This window comes from Phyllobates terribilis, unplaced genomic scaffold, assembly GCF_046119375.1.
Source record: "Phyllobates terribilis strain yellow unplaced genomic scaffold, ASM4611937v1 Scaffold_3__8_contigs__length_932513732, whole genome shotgun sequence".
NCBI lineage: Eukaryota > Metazoa > Chordata > Amphibia > Anura > Dendrobatidae > Phyllobates > Phyllobates terribilis.
In genome coordinates, this window is record NW_027362763.1 from 402,386,114 (window position 1) to 402,409,277 (window position 23,164).

Sequence of the window (23,164 nt, forward strand, 5' to 3'; positions counted from 1 at the left end):
ATAAGATGCAGGTGCACACATAAATGAAGGGACTCTCTAAGACCAGAGTCATCTATTGCTTTTTTGATATACATTATCCTTCTACAGTTTCCAGAGTTTTCATTATCATATTGTAACAATGCAGATGTGTGTTGTATCTAAGTACACTTGTTACAGATTTTCCTTTAGGGCTTTAAGTCATAAGTATAGTCTACAGTTAAGCCATTTTCTGCCGACTATAGGTTAGCAAATGACCCCCCCCCTGAAGAAATCTCTGTAAATAGGTTACAGTTGAAATACACATCAAGCGTAGAGACCCGTGAAAAAATCATGGATTTTATTTGTTTTCTGACACAATAATTCTAGCTGCTTGGATGTAGTGTTTTTTGTTACTTGTTAGTTATGACGTTTGTCCTGCTCACCCACACATTTTTCAGTCTTTGAACTGTTTTGATATTGATGGATGAATTTAAAAATATTTTTTTTGTGTATGATTTTGTCTGGCACTAAGTTTCTTGTCAGAAAAGGGAGTAACAGACGACTGCATGCAGGGTTGTGGTATGTAACCTGTTGAGCCACATATGGAGCACCATATGTCACTACTAAAGGAGGCATCACTGGCCTTATGGCCTGAGCATCGGGAAATATCCTAACATATTCTACACTTGATCCCCAAACTTAAGGAAAGTCAGTAGCAAAGAATGCAGTTAAATTTCCTACTTTGTTGATTCAACAGTGTGTTTTAAAGGGAAGCATCATAATATGACCCATTGTTTAAATCAGGGTTTTATGTCCATGTTTTGTTTTCAGATTCGGCAATTTTTTTTTTTCTTATCACTATCTTAAATAGGCAAAAAATGAGTAATCTTGCAATTTTCACACCTGCCATTTGGGCTTTTTTAGACTTGTACTTCCTGATCTTTCAGGTAAAGTTTTCAGCAGGCTCATTATCATCTGAGGCAGAATTATAATGACAGGTAACACCTCTATACACAGCTGATAACACAAGATCCACCAATCACAATAAGTATTGTCTCCTCTCTTCACAATGACCATTCTATATTAGATTCTGTAGTACAAAAGGTATTGACATAGATTGTACATTACTGCTAATGTACATGTCTTGTTTCCTGAGACACCAGGAAGTTAAAGTAAAAAAAAAAAGCCCCAGTGGTCAGTATGAAAATTGCTGTACTTTTTATTTTTAATACCAATTGTAATATGAAAAAAAACATTGCAAAAAAGAAAAAAATACATTTTACACGAAAACCTGATTTAAAAGTGAGCAATTTTCAGATGAAAACTTCCCTTTAATAAAACTGTTTGTGAATGTTATTTGGACACTTGATTAATAACCAGTAGTTCTTCAGCTGTTGTGAAACTACAACTCCAATCCTCCCCTCACAGACACAGCCTTCGAGGATCCTTTTTAAGGGAGTTAAGTTTCACAACAACTGCAGTGCCGCAGATTGCTCACCCATGCTGTACAAGGCATTGAAAACAAGGCACAATTAAAGGCTGGCCTGACTGTGTTATAAGAATACATAGAGGGTTTTAATATACTTTGTTACTCGTAAGTATCCATATAGATCTGTACAGTGTGTATAACTATTAGGCAATATTTAATAAAGTAAAAGTGAGGTTTTGTGTTTCTTTGGAGAATATGTTTGTCTGCAGAATTATTGGGCAACAATTAGTGTGCAGGATTATTATGCAACTAAATGAAAACGTAAATTGTCGCATCTCAATTGTTTATTTTCATTTGTTAAAATGAGATAAATAACCAGTCAACTGAAAATGTACAAAAATACATTTCTGAAGTTTAAAAAAAAAAATCAATAACCAATATAGCCACCCATCTTTTCAATCACAGTCATAAGCCTTCCATCCATGGAGTCTGTTTCTTAATTTGTTAACTCTTTGGGCAGCATCAGCCACAGCCTCCCAGACACTGTTCAGAGAGGTGTACTGTTTTCCTTCATAGTAAATCTCCCACTTAAGAAGGCCCCACAAGTTCTCACTAGGGTTTAAGTAAGGTGAAGAAGGGGCCGTGTCATTATTCTTTTATCTATAAGGCCATTACTGGCAGCCAAGCAATGGGGTAGTTCAATGCATGCGATAGAGCATTGTCCTGCAAAAAATTATGGTTTTCTTGAAAGATGCAGACTTTCACCTGTAACAATACTTGAAGAAGGTATCTTCTAAAAAACTGGCAGTAGGTTTGGAAGTTGATTTTTAATACCAGCCCATAGCAGTACCCCACCTCCCCCTTGCTGGCATCTGAGACGAAGTGGAGGTTTACCTAATAATTCTGCACACACTGTATATGGAAGCTGTAGGCACAAAAGACAATTAAAGACTATTTGCAAGCTTGTTTTATTTTTTATATTTCAGAGTAATAAAAATGGTTTAGCATACAATTATTTTAAGTTTACATTTAATTGTTCTGCACAATAATTTCAAGGAGCCATCATAGTTGAGCTTCATATTTTACTGATTTGAAAATATGTTTTATGATATACACAGCCATGTTATGCAAAGATTTAAAGAGTACCTGTCACCAGGTCAAAATTGACTAGTTTTTGCTCTTATTTTACTTCAATTGCTCCCCTTAGTATTCTATTTTTGATTTAAAAAAAAATCCACCATACGGTTCCAGAGATGTGAGATTTTTTTCTTTACAAGGGGGCGTTGTTAAGATCATAAAAAATAGCACTTAATAAAAATCTCCTTTTGTATCACATTACTTTACAAATTGTATGTAGAAAAAAAATAATCCAAGTTAAAAGATGACTAAAACATTATATATTTGACTGAAACTTTATATATTTTCAGCTTCCCCCAAATAGCTTTTATGGGAATTATGAACTTCGGGTGAAAGGCTTTTCTGAGAATAAGCTGATATTTGCCAATACAACATCACTTGAGTTTAAATCCAAGAGTTTTTCAGTTTTCATCGAGACCAACAGCATCTTTTACAAGCCTGGCCAAGAAGTGAAGATTAGGATATTGACCTTTTCATCAGATTTGAAACCTTACACTTCTACAATTGATATACTCATTATGGTAAGTAACATTTTGTACAATGTATTAAGACAAATTTGGAGATTTATAGTTCATCTCAACGTCAAAAAAAAAAAACAGTTTATGACCACCATAAAAGAATTTTTTTTTTATTATTTAATGGGGTTGTCTGGCCTTTGGCTACAAGTCTGTAGTTACTCTATGTGACTGCAGACTTGCGAATCTTCACATCGTGCACACTGCCCACTATGAGGATTCTCTGGTGCTGGCGCCATGAGCAGGCAGTCATGTTCCCACAAGTATGCGATTTGCATATTTCCATCCATATTGCGACTAGACTTCTACAGCCTTGCTCAACATACTTGCAATGAGAGAGGCTGTGCCCATCTAGTTGGCTAGTAATCACATGTATGCAAATCACATACTTGGGGCCACACTCCCACTGCTCCCAGTGCCGGCACCGGAGAATCTTCACAACACTCAGTGCGCACGATCTGATGATTCACAAGTCTGCAATCACATACAGTGACTGCAGACTTTGCTGAATAAGACAGGATAACCCCTTTAATACATTATACTGATTTGAAATTTTTAATTCAAGGTGAAAATCTTTAATAGCTTTAATACACTGCCATGAACAAAGTGATCTTTGATTCTGAATTTTGATTTTCAGTCCCATGTATGTTTATTCCTTCTAGATTGTTGGCTCTGAGAATGAATAAAGTTAAATGGGTAATCCTGCTTCGCTCACTTCCACAACAGGTTATGAGTGGGGCTAGTGATGTTATGTCTACAAATGCTTTCTATCTGGAAGTTACCACCAGCAGGATATCAATCACCTATCACTGGGCTCTGCTCAATGCAGAATTACCTTTTGAAGAATTCCAAACCCTTTAAAAATTTGAGTGAGTTTTAATTAGGCTTGTAGATCCTCATTAGTTGTTGTTGCTTTAGATTTCTCCTTTACACAGTTTAGTGGGCACACTGGTAACCCCAACCTGCTGTACTTTAATACAGGTGCAGTTTTTATTGCTTTCCACAGGTTGCACAGCACAAAAACAAGCTCATAAACATAAATCCCTATCCTTGTCCAGGCACTAACTAAACAGAACAAACCCTGGTTACTCATACACGGCTGAGCTAGCCCCAGTTCACTCAAACAAGACAGCTATTGTCCATAGCAACCACTGATACTTGCGGTTCTCTGCACACGGCCTGTAAAGATTCTTTTCAGAGAGAAATTCAGGCCTGTCTCTCTCTTCAGGTCCAACACACATCCACTCTGGTCAGCTTCGCTGAGATGACTGACTCAGGAGAGCAGCTAGCCTGGTTATATGCAGGATTAGCCAGCTGATCTAATCAGAACCTGTAGAGATAGGATTTTATTTCAGCATAAGATCACATGATGAAATAAAAAAGAAGTTGCATTGAAGCTGTGAGTGCTAGGAATTCCTTTGATTTTAACGTATAAAAGCAGCCATTTTAGGGTGAGTTAGGATAGTGAGAAAACGTCAGAGCTCACAGTTCAGCAATAGAGATAGGAGGAGAAAATCATTTGCCCAATACAACAGAGAGTAATGTTGTACACCTGCAGCACTGATGAAGATGAGTGTAATAGTCTGCAAATAGTACAGAGATTAAATTGATTGGCAGAGAGTGAGAGCAGAGAGATGCTAGCAGCAACAGTGCCAGACTCAGTATAATTTATCATTGATTGGTATAGCTGGAATCTGTCCTGCTGCATTTGAATTACACTTACACATTTTTTATTTATTCTTAATGCACTGGAAAACAGCAACAAACCAACACAATATTTTTTACTGAAAATTTAAAACTTTGAAATCAATAGATAAGTAACTGTATTGAGTTTTTGCATTTTGTATGCAATTTATGAAGGGGGAAAATGTTCTTTTTTAAAAGTACAAAACATTTACCTTTGATTGTTTAGCTCATAAAGTGTGCGTATAACAAGCTATTTTTATATACATTTGTTTCACTAGTCAAATTTTACATCTGTACACACCACACCAAAACAGCACCCTGTTGCAGGTGCTGCTTTTTGTAACACATACTTTACTAACATTTTTTTATCACAAGATTTTTGGAAAGTGGGTTGAATTTTGTTAACAGATAGAAAAAACATGCTGAAAAATCTAGAGATTTAACTGTGTACATCTGTTTTTGTACCCCTTTTCTATTAGTCCAATCTGACAAGAGTAAACTTCTGCCACATTTTGCTTTCTGTACATGTACCTAGCTATCTAGCATTTAGAAGCTGTTAAAAGTTTGTTATATTGTTGTACAAAATGTATTGCCACCATTGGCACTTGCCATCTGGACAGTAGTACTACCGAATGCATGTATGATGGGGCACAGTTGGTGACAGCTAGTCAGTAGAGCTGTCTGGCAAAGAGTAGTCAGGGAACCAGGTCAAATCAAGATGTACAGAACAGAAGAAAAAACCTCAGGCAGGTAGGTAGTCAAAAATCAGGCCACAATCAATAACAAGAGATCAACAAGCAGTTCAGAAGCGGATATTTATGAGAACCAGAGTAGCAAAACTATAACTGGCAGCAAAGGACTAACTGCTGAGGTTCTAAATAGGGAAAAGCCCCACCCCTGACTCTAGCAGCGAACTAATTACATTTAACTGATAAACTCACTGAAAGAAGCAAATAAAATTGTCTAGAGGCACACAAGTCCTATCAGTACGGCAACAGCGGGGTTAGTGCTACACTATATAGCGGCAGGGACAGAGATGACAGGAGCGTGTTCAGACATGGATGTCACAGCAGGCCACAATTGGCCTCCTTTGCCTTCAGCAAGCCTATCAGTGTGATAGAAGTGGTGGGCATTATGTAAAATATGGCATAACACTCATCTCAGTCACAGCAGGATGATGTTACCTCTGACAGCGACATCATCAGGTTGAGTCATTGTTCTCCAAAGATCAATCTCTGCGATCACAAATAACTGAGAGGGATAATTTTGGGATTCTTTTTAATTAAAAAAAAATGAAAAGTCTTTCAGTGTTATTAAATCAGCTGCTTGTTACTACTGGGATACCACAGTTCAAATCCAAACTTTACTAAAACTGTATAACCAAACCAAAATGTCTAACTCGTAATGATGGTATAAATTAGAATAACATAAAAAATAAATTCCACTAGAGAAAGACAAAAGAGGGGGCGAAGTAGTTATAATATAATAAATTCTTTATTCAGAAATATCAATATAGAGAGTATATATATGTATATACAGTATATATATATATATGTATATATAAATACGTGTATATATGTTAAAGGGGGTCTGTTAAAAGAAAGGCAGGATTAAGAGACTGTAAATTTCCCAGAATGTTGGTTCTCCCAAAAATGCCCAGTATGGATCAAAGCTGGTGGATTGTTAACCACAAATTATTAAGCCAGACACAGTGGGATTCTACTGCTTATATCGGAAAGTACCGAAATATACAGTACATACACATACTGTATATATAATGGTATGCACATGAATACATGCAGTACAGATATTATTATTACCTATGTAGTCAACACTATGGCTGTGTGCTCACTATGCGTTTTTTAAGCGATTCCGCAGCGGCAATTCCGCTGCAGAAACGCTTAAAAAACGCTTGGTAGAAGGTCTGCAATGTTCCTCAATGATAATCCGCATTTGCTGTGCACATGCTGCTGAAATTTCCGCTGCGGATTATCATTGTGAAAAAAATCTGCAACACTACCAATTATTTTGCACAATCGCGACGTTTTCACCGCTATTGACTTTCATTGAATCGCTTAATATCCGCATGACTACATGTGCACATGCGGATATTAAGCGATTCAGTGTGCGGATGGTACCCGGGTCTGGAGAAGAGGAGACTCTCCTCCAGACCCGGGTACCATAGTACCTGTAAAAAAAAGAATTAAGATAAAAAATATACATTATGATTACCTTCTGATGGCCCGCGATCTTCTCTCCGGTGCGTCCTGGCTTCCCGGCAGCTCGCGATGGTCTAAAAGGACCTGCTATGACGTCATTTAGTCATGTGACGGGTCACATGACTAAATGACGTCATGGCAGGTCCTTTTACACAACCGCGAGACACCGGGAAGACCGGACGCATCGGATAAGGAGACCGGGGGCCATCAGAAGGTGAGTATAATGTTTTTTTTATTCTTTACCATTTTTATTCTTTTTTTTAACTAACTTGGTCACACTATATAAAATCCATGCCGTTTGCATGGATTTATATAGTGTGACCAAGTTGTCGAGCACTTTTCCAAGTGATGCTAAAATCGCTTAGAAAGCGCTTGACACCCGCATGCGAAATCGCATGATCAAAACGCTTCAATTACGCTTGTCCCTGGCAGGAAAAACGCATGTAAAATCCGCATGCATTTTTTCTGCCAGGGAGATGCAGAAATGCTCAGGAAAAATCCAGAGCATTTCTGCATCATGCGCACTTAGCCTAAATGCTAAAACTGTGTTAAAGAGAATGAAAGGGGTATATGCATTTCGAACCAATATTACTATATGGCTCTCAGTCATGGCTAAAGACATAGGCATACAGATGCTAATTTCTGGGGCATTTGTTAAATTAACTATTTCAAGCAATAGTGCTGAATGTAATCCAGAGATATGTTGTGACCTAGCCTAGCCTATAGTAACCACTCATTGTTAGTAATATTTATCTCTATAATATATTTTTTTCAAGGATCCACGTGGAAATCTAATTGAGCAATGGCTTGAAGAAATCGCTGAGTTAGGAGTTGTGTCAAATATTTTCCAACTAAGTGATAATCCACCACTTGGAGATTGGTCAATAAAAGTAAAATTGCATGTGAGTATACTGTTTCACCAGTGAAATGTTCCAGTGTTACCAATTTTGTCACCATGATAAAAATGTTTGCCAGTTGTAAGATATTAGATAGACTATTGTACTGTTTTTTTTCCCATTCACATTATTTTATTTGCTGTATTGGTAATGGGGGAATCCACTCAACACTTCGGTACCTTCTGATATGTCATATGTACAAGTGTAAAAATCAAATTCATGAGATCTTTGATTGTAAACAAAATACTGATTTCTAGACTTGTGAGGGTCAGTGAAGAGACTAAATATATTTTGGCTATGCACAGAGATTTCTGTTACTGATTTCTGACACAGCATTGTGCAGAATGCTTCATTGAAATTAATTGCAGTTTTCTAAGTTTTATCTGTAACCAGGACACTTAGGTTTATGAGTAGTGCTGAGCGAGCACTAAAATGCTCGGGTGCTCGAAGCTCGGGCCGAGCTCACCGTGATACTTGGGTGCTCGACCCGAGCAACGAGCCCAATGTTAGTCTATGGGAGACCCGAGCATTTTTGCGGTGGCACCCCCGGCAGTCTGTAGAAAGCCTAAAAAGTGCCCAAAACGATAGTGACAGCGCTCAAATGACATGGGGACAGCATAGGGATCGCCCCAGGAAGCATTTCTAACCCCGAGGTCACTGCTGTCAACAACGTGGTCAGAGGTATAAAGCCACTTTTACGGGCTCACAATAAAACGTTCAACAACGAAACTGAAACTGTTTTCCTGTGAAATATGTTAAGGAACATCATTTCCAGGGTAAAGACTTATGTATCAGGTAAAATAAATAACCAAAAACAAAAATACTCCTCCACATCTTGGGCTATGTTCACAAGTAGCATTTTTTATGCGTTTTTGCACTTTTGTATAGCTTTCAACCGTGACAAATGCATTCACTGGGAAATGTCATTTTAACATTTTACAACCTTATCTGGCCATGTGGTGTGTGACACAAGCATACAGTGCTGAAAAGACATGGGAACAGCATGGGGAAGACCCCTGGAAGCATCTCTGACACCCAGGTCACTGCCTAAAAGTGTGCCCATCAGAAGTGATCCTTGCCGCATCAGAAGATGCAGACTTGCAACTATCCCCGTGCAAGTCCTTGTCCCAAGGCAGTGTTCAATTGTACCTCTCCCATTCCTTGCAATGCAAGCGCAAATATGCAGCCAACCACCCACCCGCAGGCTGCAATACTATACTGCCAGCTTGCACTTGAAATGGGGCCATTTAGTTTGGAGGAGGCCGAAGCTGGCCACTACCTCATGGCTGCGTCGGCGGCGAGGTCTCCATACTCAGTCCCCAGCCGCCACTATTTGTCCCGGGAACCTTCCCCACACTTTTATTAGCCTGGCCTGCTTTAGGGCAGCATTGGACAAGCCCACCAGAGAACCAGACTCCCCCGGTAGGACCTGGCTTCTCCATCAGGGGAGTTGAGAGTGCCAAGGTGAGGAGCATGATGATGATGATAGAAGTTAGCATCTGCTTTGTTTTCTTGGAATGCAAGCGTAAGTGTGCAGCCTGCCACCCACTTACCCCCGGCTGCAACACCATACTGCTAGCTTGCTTGCACTTGAAATGAGGCCTTTTAGGCTTGTGGAGGCAGACGCCGGCCACCATGTCATGGCTGCATCGGCGGCCTGGTATCCATACTCAGTCCCCAGCCGCCCGGTGGTCGGGTGTCCACACTCGGTCCCCAGCCGCAAGGGGGCGGCCGGGTGTCCATACTCGGTCCCCAGCCGCCCCTATTTGTCCCGGTGTGCCTTATACACAAGCGCGCATACCAAAACATTACCTGTGCCCTCCCCAGTGCATTTATTGGGAAGGACAGCCTAACCACAAACACGTGGACAAGTGAATGTGGCCAGGGATGGTCAATCTCACTGACGCCTTCACACTGGATTAATATTGTGGAAGCCGGGACACAGTTGGACACTGGGATGCAACGCGTCCTCCAGACAAAGAGGATTGCGGGTCCTGGGTCAATCAGGCTTCAACACAAAGTTCAGAAGGTAGACAGCAGCAGTGGTCGGCCTCCTACACAACAAGTAAATTATTCATGATCATGAGGCCATCCATCTCCTTAGCTTTCTGTTCCTTGGAATGCAAGCGCATGTATGTAGTAGCGGCTAGGCCTGAGGTGGTCAGCGTTTTGGCGCATATCCTACCTCCTCCGAGGATTGCTGGATATTATCCTGCTACTATCCCAGTTCTATGACTCCCGTTAAAACAAAGCTTCAGGTGATGAATGATGGATGAGGTGGTGGCAAAGGAGAAAGACCAGGAGGAATAGGGACCATTCACATCAATATCAGGCCAGTCAACCACACATGTCTTGTAGGATATGTTTCTGTACCAAAAGGAGCGGTTCGGCTACACAGTTATAGGGCATACAGTGAGTGCAATGCCTGCCAAAAATTTCGAGGCACTCCAATGCCCCTTGGAAGTGACCTTAACTAAACCGTTTTTTCCATTTAATAGCAACTGGGTCTCCTGTACACTGTTGGCCTAAGCAGTGAATGGAAGGCTTTCCAAAAATTATGAGGAACTGCAATGCCCCTTGAAACAGACGTGGATTACAGCGTACTAAAAACCTTCTACCCATTATTGGGGAGTGGGTCTCCCTTAGTGTTCACCTATGCATTGAAAGCAAAAGCTGACTAAAATTAGGAGGAAATGCAATGCCCGTTGTAAGAGTCGTAGAGGTTAGAGGTAATTAAAAACAACATTTCAATGCCCCTTGGAAGAGCTGTGGAGTTCAGAGTGGTTTAACAAGACGGTTTTAATGCCCCACAGTAGCTTAACAAGACAGTTTTAATGCCCCTTGGAAGAGACGTGGAGTTCAGAGTGGTTTAGCAAGATGGTTTTAACGCCCCTTGGAAGAGACGAGGAGGTCCCAGTGGAATAAAAAGACAATATCAATGCCCCTTGGAAGAGTGGTGGAGGTCCCAGTGGAATAAAAAGACAATGTCAATGCCCCTTGGAAGAGTGGTGGAGGTTACAGTGGAATAAAAAGACAATATTAATGCCCCTTGGAAGAGTGGTGGAGGTCCCAGTGGAATAAAAAGACAATATCAATGACCCTTGGAAGAGACGTGGAGGTCACAGTAGCTTAATAAGATGGTTTTAATGCCCCTTGGAAGAGACGTTGAGGTCACAGTAGCTTAACAAGACGGTTTTAATGCGCCTTGGAAGAGACGTGGAGTTTAGAGTGGTTTAACAAGACGGTTTTAATGCCCCTTGGAAGAGACGTGGAGGTCCCAATGGAATAAAAAGACAATATCAATGCCCCTTGGAAGAGTGGTGGAGGTCCCAGTGGAATAAAAAGACAATATCAATGCCCCTTGGAAGAGTGGTGGAGGTCGCAGTGGAATAAAAAGACAATATCAATGCCCCTTGGAAGAGTGGTGGAGGTTACAGTGGAATAAAAAGACAATATCAATGCCCCTTGGAAGAGAAGTGGAGATCACAGTAGCTTAACAAGACGGTTTTAATTCCCCTTGGAAGAGACGTGGAGTTCAGAGTGGTTTAACAAGACGGTTTTATTGCCCCTTGGAAGAGACGTAGAGGTCCCAATGGAATAAAAAGACAATATCAATGCCCCTTGGAAGAGTGGTGGAGGTCCCAGTGGAATAAAAAGACAATATCAATGCCCCTTGGAGGAGTGGTGGAGGTCCCAGTGGAATAAAAAGACAATATCAATGCCCCTTGGAAGAGTGGTGGAGGTCCCAGTGGAATAAAAAGACAATATCAATGCCCCTTGGAGGAGTGGTGGAGGTCCCAGTGGAATAAAAAGACAATATCAATGCCCCTTGGAAGAGTGGTGGAGGTTACAGTGGAATAAAAAGACAATATCAATGCCCCTTGGAAGAGTGGTGGAGGTCCTAGTGGAATAAAAAGACAATATCAATGCCCTTTGGAAGAGACGTGGAGGTCACAGTAGCTTAACAAGATGGTTTTCATGCCCCTTGGCAGAGATGTGGAGGTCACAGTGGAATAAAAAGACAATATCAATGCCCCTTGGAAGAGACGTGGAGGTCCCAGTGGAATAAAAAGACAATACCAATGACCCTTGGAAGAGACATGGAGGTCACAGTAGCTTAACAAGATGATTTTAATGCCCCTTACCAGAGCCATGCAGTACAGCATATTAAAAATATTATTCCCATTATTGGGGAGTGGGTCTCCCATAGTCTTTGCCTATGACTTCCAAGCAAAAGCTGCCAAAAATTAGGATGGAGGAACTTGCAATGCCCCTTACAAGAGCCATGCAGTACAACATATTAAAAACATTATTCCCATTATTGGAGAGTGGGTCTCCCATAGTCTTTGCCTATGCCTTCCAAGCAAAAGCTGCCAAAAATTAGGACGGAGGAACTTGCAATGCCCCTTACAAGAGCCATGCAGTACAGCATATTAAAAACATTATTCCCATTATTGGGGAGTGGGTCTCTCATAGTCTTTGCCTATGCCTTCCATGCAAAAGCTGCCAAAAATTAGGACAGAGGAACTTGCAATGCTGGCAACACGGACCATGGTCACCCTGGTGATGGAGGCTGAGTATAAGGAGAAGAGCAAAAAACAGCCGAAATGAGGAACGAGCAGATCTGGCAACTTGGGGTACGATTTAAGAAACCGCTGAACCACGAGGTTAAGCACATGAGCCAGGCATGGTACGTGTGTGATCTCACCTCGCCTCAGAGCCGCCACCAGTTTACGGCCATTGTCACACACGACCATGCCTGGATGTAGGTTCAGCGGTCTCAGCCACAGATCTGCCTGCTCTTTCACAGCTGTCCACAACTCACAAGCAGTGTGAGGTTTATCACCTAAGCTTATGAGTTTCAGCACAGCCTGCTGCTTCTTGGCTGAGGCAGTACTGCTGTGCTTCCAGCTTGTAACTGATGTGCTGATATCTGAGATGGAGGCTGAACATGAGGAGGAGGAGGATGATGCGCAGGAGCTGTACACTGTGGGGGCAACTCTGACTGACATAGGGCCCACAATCCTCGGTGTGGGGAGGATGTGTTCCGTCCCAAGGTCCGACTGAGTCCTGGCTTCCACTATGTTTACCCAGTGTGCCGTCAGGGAGATGTACCGTCCCTGGCCTCAAGCACTTGGCCACTTGTCTATTGTCAGGTGGACACTCCCAGTAACTGCATTGTTGAGGGCACGGCAAATGTTTTGGGACACGTGCTTGTGTAGTGCGGGGATGGCACACCGGGCAAAATAGTGTCGGCTGGGGACCGAGTACCGAGGGACGGCTACCGCCATAAGGTTGCGGAAGGATTCCGTCTCAACCAGCCTAAAAGGCAGCATTTCCAATGCAAGCAGTCGTGAAATGTGCGAATTTAGGACTGTGGCCTGTGGGGCGTTGGCTGCGAATTTGCACTTTCGTTCAAAAGTCTGGGATATGGACAATTGAACGCTGCGATGGGACGTGGACGTGGATGTTGATGCTGTTTCTTGAGAAACTTCCATAACAAGTGAAGACTGAGAGGAGGGGGCATCTTTACATGCAGTATGGACAGGGGATTGCCTTGCACGCACAACAGGGGGTTCTCTTACACGCACAACAGCGGAAGAAGCAGTGGTGATACCCGCTGACACTGATCGTAGACCCTCGGGTTCGCCCCACAAAGTCGGGTGCTTTGCTGACATGTGCCTGATCATGCTGGTGGTGGTCAGGCTGGTAGGTTTGTCACCCCTGCTGATGCTGGCCTGGCAGGTGGTACAAATGGCCTTTTTGGGGTTATCAGCGGAGTCTTTAAAAAAATTCCAGACTCTGGAAGACCTACCGGTTGTACTGGCAACGTCCCTCGTGTTGGTGTTACGGGGAACGGTTGCCCGCCTTCTCTCTGCGGCCACCACACTGCTTCTTCCTGCCTGTCGGGGTACTCTGCCTCCCTCTCCCTGTGTGCTGCTGGCCTCGCTCTGCGTGTCCTCCTGCCACGTTGGGTCAGTTACTAGATCATCCACCACCTCATCCTCTTCCACTTCCGCACCACAGTACTCCTCATCACTTCGTGGCAATTGTGTCTCGTCATCGTCCACCTCTTGTGACAAATTGCCAGCGTCGCCTTCTTGTGGCCGTGGCTTTTCAAATATTTGGCCATCGCTACATGGGATCTCCTCTTCCACCACTTCAAGCGGAGCAGGTGAGGGGCCCAGATATGGAAATGGACCAGTGAACAGCTCTTCAGAGTGTCCAACTGTGGGATCAGTTGCTGTCTGACGACACTCGGCATGGTGGGAGGAAGGAGCATCAGGGTGAGGAGGAGTATGCGGTCGAGACTCACGGCTACTCAGACTTGACCGTGTGGAAGACAGACCAGAGGTGGTGGTGCCCAGGTGACTGGAAGTATTATCTGCTATCCAATTAATAAACTGTTCACACTGATCAGTTGGCAATAGTGGCGTTGTGTGCTTCCCTAGTAATTCGGTCAAGAACTGGAAGTGAGAAGATGTAGCTGTTCGTTGTGGCACATTTTCACCTTGGCCACGGCCCCGTCCTTTGCACGCACCATCACCAGAACGTCCAGTTCCACGTTTCTTGCCACACGCCTTGCCCATTGTAAATGAAGTAAAATAGCTTACACTCGCACTATCAATGGCAAAAGGGTAATAAAAGGATAATAGAACTGTGGAAGAGGAAAACCACAGTTCTATTTCTCTGGCCTACACCCGAATCTTTTAAACAGTTATATTTGTGTCTGAACAGTCAGTGAGACACTCAAACTGTTTTTTATGTAAAAAAGGCAAAAAGGTGGATTACACCCAGATTTGAACCGTGGAAGAAGAAAACCACAGTTCTAGTTCTCTGGCCTACACCAGAATCTTTTAAACAGATATATTTGTGTCTGAACAGTCAGCGAGACACTCAAACCGTTTTTTTTTTTATGTAAAAAAGGCAAAAAGGTGGATTACACCCAGATTTGAACCGTGGAAGAGGAAAACCATAGTTCTAGTTCTCTGGCCTACACCAGAATCTTTTAAACAGATATATTTGTGTCTGAATAGTCAGTGAGACACTCAAATTGTTTTTTTTATGGAAAAAATGCAAAAAGGTGGATAACACCCAGATTTGAACAGTGGAAGAGGAAAACCACAGTTCTAATTTCCTGGCGTATACCAGACTTTTTTAAATAGATATATTTGTGTATGAACAGTCAGCGAGACACTCAAACTGTTTTTTTTTATGGAAAAAAGGCAAAAAAGTGGATAATTCAGAGATTTGAACCGTGGAACTGCAAAACTACAGTTCTAGTTATCTGGCCGAAACCAGACTCTTTTAAACAGATATATTTGTGTCTGAACACTCACAGACACACTCATTTTTTTTTTGGGGGGGGAAAAATACCAAAAGGTTAATAAGACGGGTATTTGTACAGTCTGACTGAGGGAAAAAAAAAAAAGAGGATTTAGATGAAAAAAAAAGGATTTTTCCTGGCCCCTGAGACCTGGGGCTAAGTCTAGCAATTTGAGCAGCAGCAGCACACAGGACTGTAATGCTGTGTTTGTTGGTATAACCACTGCGTTTCCTATACAGCCTGCCTGCCTGATATCTGGGATGGATATTAGTCCTCAGAAGGACTATTTGTTTGATTTGGCAGGCTTTAGAGACCCTACACTACCTATTTCGCAGTATAAATCTCTCCCTAGCTCAGCAGCACTCTCCCTACACTGTCTGATCTGGAGCGTCTGTGTCCAAGATGGCGGCGCCCGGTTTTAAATACTCGAGGTGACGCTGTGCGGCCAGCCATTCACTGTAATGCCCACAACCAACATGGCTGTGGCATTACAGTGACTGGCTGGCAATCCCTGCATGTTCATTGGCTCTGTAAAGAGCGCCAAACATGCAGGGCGGAGACCCGAGCTCCCGCCCGAGTAACCCAAAAATGTTCGGTGCTCGCCGAACATCCCGAGTAGTGAGATGCTCAGGTGAGTACCGAGCACTGTTGAGCATGCTCGCTCAACACTATTTATGAGGTGATTAGACTATTAGTTACTGAGGCAAAAAGTGATGCCATTTACTAGATAGACAGAGATGGGAAGACAATATTTGGAGTAAATGGGGTTATCATGTAAGGGCTGGTTTTGTGTTGCTGTGCTTCTTTAAATATAATTATGGGATGCAGTGAACCTTAATGGTAGAGGGGTTCCCCAATCGAATAGCAGAAGGAACGCAGGCATACACAGTGGACAGCTTGATTAAAGAGACTTACAAGAGGGTATTGATGGTTTTAGTGATGTAGCAAGAAGCAACAGCTTGGTATGAACCAAGGTACAAAAGGAAAATAGAAACATCAGCTCATCATTCCGGTTTCTGAGTGCATGAAGCACGAGAAAGGAGAAAAAGTACCAGCAACTGCAAAATTAAGTAAATTAAAACAACCCATTTATTATAGTATGTAAAAATCCAAAGGGGAGATTAAAAATACGTACAAAAGGTGAAACACTGGGTCTACGCTTTACAAAATGATTCTCTCTTAGGCTATGTGCCCACGTAGCAGATTTGATGCAGAGCGTTTTTGCCTCTCTCTGGCAGAAAAAAACGCATACAGATTTACATGCGTTTTTTCTGCCAGAGAGAAGCGTTTTTTCAGTGTTTACATGCGTTTTCGCATGTGTTTTTTCAAGCAATTTTCCAAGTGATTTTGAGCATCACTTGGAAAAGTGCTTGACAAGTTGGTCACACAATATAAATCCATGCAACCGGCATGGATTTATAATGTGTGAACAACTGATGCTTTGAATGCTGCATCTAGAGTAAAAAAAAGAGAATTAAAACTTTAAAAATAAAAAAAACCCTGTATACTCACCTCTCCGGTCTCCTCCAGTCTGCTCCCGGTGGCGTCCACTCTCCTCGGCGTCCCGCAGTGTACTGTCAGGACCTGTGGTGACGTCATTTAGTCAGCTGATGGTCACGCGACCCTCACCTGACCGCCGACGTCAGCGGTGGCGTGACCATCAGGTGACTAAATGACGTCACCGCAGGTCCTGACAGTACACCGCGGGACGCCAAGCAGAGAGGACGTGGCCGGGAGCAGACCGGGGCCGCTGGAGAGGTGAATATACAGGTTTTGTTTATTTTTAACTTTTTTTTTTCTTTTTTTCACCGTGTGGTAGCCGGGATGAAGAGGAGTTGTAGTCTCCTCTTCATCGCGGGTACCACACGCACCGCGATTACGCTGAAAATTCACGGCCATTGAATTTAATTGAAATGCAGCAAATCCACATATACCTGCGGGTTTGCTGCGTTTCAATGTTCCTCAATGGCCGCGAATTTGCAGCGTAATCGCGGTAGAAATGGTCATGCTGCGTTTTGCAACGCAATGCGAATTCAGCGCGCAAATTAGCGCATCATGTGCACAGCACATCCGAATTTACATTGCTTTGCATGGCAGACAGTTTTACAAGCGTTTTCGCGGCTTTTTCGCAGTCGCAAAAACGCTACAAAACACTAAGTGGGCACTTAACCTTAGTCTTGACGATGTGATGTTTTAATTTACTTATTTTTGCAGTTGCTGGCATTTTTTCTCCTTTCTCATTAGCAAAGGTACATATTTAAAAAAAAATGATGGGCAGACATTTGCAAAACTTTATATATGCTGCTGACAATCACTTACACTTTTCTTCCTTTACTCTAGTACAGGCTATATGTCACTCTTGATGCAGTTCAGCTCACACTCATAGTGTTTGTCACAGCCCCCTGTTGGTCACCTCTCTGGGCAGAAATACATTACTGTATTTTGTCTGGCAACTTGCACATTTTTGAGGCCTTCTCTCACAGTTACAATGTATCAGTCCCTCACAAACAGGCACCAATATCTTTGCTATTTCTGATGTGGCACTCTTCTTTACAATTATGCATCAGCATACAGACTCCCTCTTGCATGTTTATCTTCTCATCGTGTGGACAGTAGACTGTGCCTTACTAGCGGAGGCATTGCACACTCCATTTACTCTGGCCCAAGATGCTGGGCACCTCCAGCTGCCCTTTCAGACCTCTGCAACATTTTCACCCATATCCATACCTCTCAACTTTTGAAGAACAGAGAGAGGGACAAATTATGCAAAGCGCATAGTGCTCCGTGGCAAATTTTGGCCACGCGCCTGGCCACTCTCCAATCCATGCCCATTTACCATTTCTTTCTACTTTGGCAGGAGGAGATGTCAGAGGGGCAGTGGCAATGAGGGTCATTCAACAGATGCCCAAGACTGCAGGGCATATACGCAAATCCGTGACTGTCCACTGTATCCAGAACAGTTGAGACTGGAGATGATTGAATCAATTTATGGGTCTCTGTTCCAAAGTACAGGTCAGTGTGAGGGGGTGGTTGAAGATTCCCACTCCACTCCCATCTAAAGCTGTTTTAGCAGATATGGTTACCTGTGTAAACTATAAAAGATGTTATAAACATAAAAGGTGTTTAGCAGATATGTTTTATATGTATAAACATAAGAGATGTTATTTGGGTTTTGGCCATTAGATGGCAGCGGTTTGCACAATCATATTACTGTCACACAGGAAAATAACTGGTTTAAGCCTCCCTAAGCGACAGTTGAAAACTGAAGGATTTCTGAGGGTTGAAGGCAGCCATCTTAGAGAGCAGTTGTAAGAGACAGTGAATAGAGACAGACGTGAGAGGGTTCCTGTCAGAGACAGACTGTTCCTGTAATTCCTGTCAGAGAAGAAGAAACACGTTGGGGGGACGACTACGGTTGGATGCAGAGTTGGATTCCTCCCAAAAGCATCGGCTGTGACGTGAATGGTCATCTAGCCTGTCAGACTAAAACTGCGCTTCAGGTGACAAGCCCAGGATCTAAGCTAAATGGCCAGTCGGACGATCAGACAGCCTTTTCAGTGATCAGTTAGCGGCCGGTAAGTCCTGAGCTCAGGCCCCACCACATGGATCCTAGTGGGCATATGCATGCAGTCTATAGAGAGAGTTTGGCGCCAAACATAAATTCTCAGAGACATTTTTTGCCAATAGGGCTGTGTGAACATTAGCTAGATACTCCCCTCAGTGGGTGAGCTTGGGTATAGAGAGCATAACTGAATTGTAATTTTAGAGAATTGTTAAGTTTGTGAATCTCTGCACTGCACCACTGCAGGGGCTGCTTCTTGCACTCGTGAAATTACACCCATGCTCTGGGAAACTCCCAGTTACCGCATTAGGCATAATCACAGGTCAGGAAAATTATAGTGTATCTGATAGAACAAACTGAGCCTATCTGTTGTGCAGCGCAGGGGTCTTAGATGATCTGGGCTAGGTGTATTTGATATTTATCTGTGTTTCTTTCTTACTTTTCTGGGGTAACACTGTTTTTGTTGTTAGTAAAAATTTGTTTTTTTACAAATTGTCTGGTCGTGTTCTTTGTCCTCGGCCCGCTGTATTCTGAGAGAGACCACCCCGGTACACGGTCTACAACTTGGCGTAGTCGGCAGGAAACAGTGATCGCTGTGGACAGGAACATGGAGGGAGACAATCCCTTATTGCTAGTGCCCCCTGCTCAGGTGCTGAACCCACCGGCCACAGCATTGGTTCCAGTGGGGTACCTTTCAGCCGGGACACTATTGCAGCATTTGCCAAAATATGATGGTAAAAACCTGACATTGCAGGACTGGACAGAAAGGGTGCTGAGTATTATTACACTGGTACTGGTGCTGGTACTGGAGGCACTGGTGATGTTAAACTACTTAGACACAAGGAGAAGGGAACAATCTGCCTTTTGATGAGGAGAGATAATACACTGAAAATCTGTGCTAATGAGGAGAGATAAAACACTGAAAATCTTTGCTAATCATTATTTGACCCCATCAATGGAACTGAAACCCAACGCTGGTAGTGACAGAGCCTGGGTCTGGAATATTTATTCAGATTACGCCGATGAAGCACCAAAATCTGAATTACTGGCCATTCGGTTTTTAAATGCAGAGAATGCCCAGAAGTTCAAGGCAAAATTCGAAGAATGTAGAAATGAAGTTAAGGAGAAAACTAAAGATGTGACCAAAAATGATAGTGCAGATAAAGTGGCTGAGAAAGAACTCTCTGTAAAGGAGGAAAGCAAGGTTCAAGAGAAAGAAGATGCCAAGCAAGAAAAAAACAGAAGAGGAGAAGCAATAAGTCAATTAGAGCCTGTTCTTTTATAATTTACAAGGGACTTATAACTAACTTGATCCCAGAGTCTCAAGCAGAAATAGCACTGAATGCCTTAGAACAGGGTTCCCCAACTCCAGTCCTCAAGGCCCACCAACAGGTCATGTTTTCAGGATTTCCTTAGTATTGCACAGGTGATGGAATTATTGCCTGTGCAGGTGATGCAATTATCACCTGTGTAATACTAAGGAAATCCTGAAAACATGACCTGTTGGTGGGCCTTGAGGACTGGAGTTGGGGAACCCTGCCTTAGAAGGTGATGCCAGACGCACAGTAATGGTGCGGCTCGACTCCGAAAGAGACACCTTAGACAAAATACTTGCGCTGCTGGAAGGAACCCACAGGGGGCGTGCCAAAGTGACTCAACTGTGAAGTTTCTTTTTTAATCAGCCGCAGCAGGAAGGCGAGACTCTAATGCAATACTCCAATGCCTTGCAAGAAATGTTGAATGAAGTACAGCGGCGGGATCTCAAGTCTATGGGAGCTTTCCAGGAGGTTTATAGGCTGTTGTTGGATCAGTTCATTGATGGGTTAGCCAATAAATTCCTAAGGGACAAGTTGCAAGAGATGACCCGGATAACGGCCAATCAGACGTTTTACAATATTTACCTTGCTGCAATAGAGAGGGAGGAGGAGTCCGCGCCTGTGGTCGAGAGAGTAGTGAGAAGCGCTGCTGGACGAGCTCTGAAGACTCTGAGACTCTGAAGGATGTGGTTCAGGCTCTGCGGGCAGAAATAAAGATCTTCAACTAGAAGTGTCCCAAATGCAAATGATGTCGGCCCAACTTCTGGATACACCTCCAGCTCCCCGAGCTCCTCCATCTGTCCCAGCTCGGTTGCAGAGGCCAAACGCAGGAAACACGTCTGGGGCTCAGAGACTCAGGAGGCCCTTCTGCAGAAATTGTCGACAATTTGGCCACCTTGCCAGGGACTGCAGTGTTGGGACTGGCCTCAAGATGACGGCACCAGCTTTAAACTAGCAACCACTGCAGTAGCTGGGCGTCCTGCAGCGGCCTCTGATTTACTAAGCCCACAATGGGGAGAACACGATTTGTATTCATGCAGTCCGGTGCTAGAGGCTGATTTTGAAGGACAGAAAGTGAGGTGTTTGGTGGACACTGGGTCTGAATGCACTATTATGCCCCTAGAGATCTTCGAGAGTTTTTTCGGTTATATGATGGAAATCGAAGATGGGAGCATTATTCGTCTTACAGCAGCAAACAATGGCCAGCCGCTCGTAAAGGGAATTGTGTGGATGCGAGTGAAGCTATGTGGTCAAGACATCGGCACAAAAGGAGTGGTGCTGGTGGATCACCCCCCAAAGGGGCGAATGAACATATTACGGGATCTGGATCACCGTCTGTAGACCGTGTACCGGGGTGGTCTCTCTCAAAATACAGTGTGCCGAGGACAAAGAACACGACCAAGCAATTTGTTAAGAAACTAATTTTTACTAACAACAAAAACAGTGTTACCCCGGAAACGTAAGAAAGAAACACAGATAAATATCAAATACACCTAGCCCAGGTCATCTAAGACCCCTGCGCTGCACAACAGATAGGCTCAGTTTGTTCTATCAGATACACTATAATTTTCCTGACCTGTGATTATGCCTAATGCGGTAACTGGGAGTTTCCCAGAGCATGGGTGTAATTTCACGAGTGCAAGAAGCAGCCCCTGCAGTGGTGCAGTGCAGAGATTCACAAACTTAACAATTCTCTAAAATTACAATTCAGTTATGCTCTCTATACCCAAGCTCACCCACTGAGGGGAGTATCTAGCTAATGTTCACACAGCCCTATTGGCAAAAAATGTCTCTGAGAATTTATGTTTGGCGCCAAACTCTCTCTATAGACTGCATGCATATGCCCACTAGGATCCATGTGGTGGGGCCTGAGCTCAGGACTTACCGGCCGCTAACTGATCACTGAAAAGGCTGTCTGATCGTCCGACTGGCCATTTAGCTTAGATCCTGGGCTTGTCACCTGAAGCGCAGTTTTAGTCTGACAGGCTAGATGACCATTCACGTCACAGCCGATGCTTTTGGGAGGAATCCAACTCTGCATCCAACCGTAGTCGTCCCCCCAACGTGTTTCTTCTTCTCTGACAGGAATTACAGGAACAGTCTGTCTCTGACAGGAACCCTCTCACGTCTGTCTCTATTCACTGTCTCTTACAACTGCTCTCTAAGATGGCTGCCTTCAACCCTCAGAAATCCTTCAGTTTTCAACTGTCGCTTAGGGAGGCTTAAACCAGTTATTTTCCTGTGTGCCAACTGACACACAGGTGACAGTAATATGATTGTGCAAACCGCTGCCATCTAATGGCCAAAACCCAAATAACATCTCTTATGTTTATACATATAATACATATCTGCTAAACACCTTTTATGTTTATAACATCTTTTATAGTTTACACAGGTAATCATATCTGCTAAAACAGCTTTAGATGGGAGTGGAGTGGGAATCATCAACCACTCGCTCACATCAGTGCTACATGGCAGCTGGACGGGATGCTGTGAGTCTCTTACCTTCCGACATCCCAAGTGCGGATCTTGAGTAGCCAGGGCTGGCGCGACAACATCCATGCGTCCTGCTTCACTGACTAATCCAATTGGAGTAATATCTAAAAATATACTATTATTATTGAATTAAAAGTCCCAAATAGTTCTAAACTTAACATAGAAAAATTAAAGTGAATTAAAATATCTTATATTCCCCAGCAATTAATTAGAAGTAGATAGTAGATATGTATTACCCTAACTAAAGTGCTGTATGTGCAGAATAGTGTCTTTGCCTATTGAAACAGCTAAAAAAGCTGTTCACAGCCCCCAGCTGTCTGCGTAGCCCCCAGCTGTCTGCATAGCCTTTGTTACCTGTTAAAATAGGGGGACCCCACGTCATTTTTTTGGGGGGGGGTCCCCCATTTTAATAGCCAGTAAAGGCTAAGTATTCAGCTGGGGGCTGATACTAGCAGCCTGGGAAGCTCTGTGGGTATTACCCCCTTCCCAGGCTTCAAACATCTGCTTCAGCCATCTGCTTAACCTCTGCTAGACTATAAAAATACGGGGGACCCCTCGCCAATATTTTTTAAATAATTTCTTTATTTCAACAATACATGACAAGTACAGTAACCAACACTGAC

General features: G+C 43.1%; 1 protein-coding gene and 1 long non-coding RNA gene across 2 annotated transcripts in view; one reads left to right on the plus strand and one right to left on the minus strand.

Moving 5' to 3' along the window:
• Positions 1-23,164, plus strand: part of LOC141259484 (CD109 antigen-like) — a 329,051-nt gene that overhangs the window by 56,125 nt on the left and 249,762 nt on the right. Inside the window, exons 4-5 of the mRNA XM_073675569.1 lie at positions 2,815-3,045; positions 7,721-7,846. Of these exons, the coding sequence (XP_073531670.1) occupies positions 2,815-3,045; positions 7,721-7,846 (357 nt within the window). The remainder of the gene's footprint in view (positions 1-2,814; positions 3,046-7,720; positions 7,847-23,164) is intronic.
• On the minus strand, positions 2,434-22,226 carry LOC141259485 (uncharacterized). The gene is made up of 3 exons (XR_012318426.1): positions 21,931-22,226; positions 20,631-20,743; positions 2,434-4,369 (listed from the first exon to the last, which is right to left on the minus strand). It is a non-coding gene; the product is annotated as an uncharacterized lncRNA (long non-coding RNA).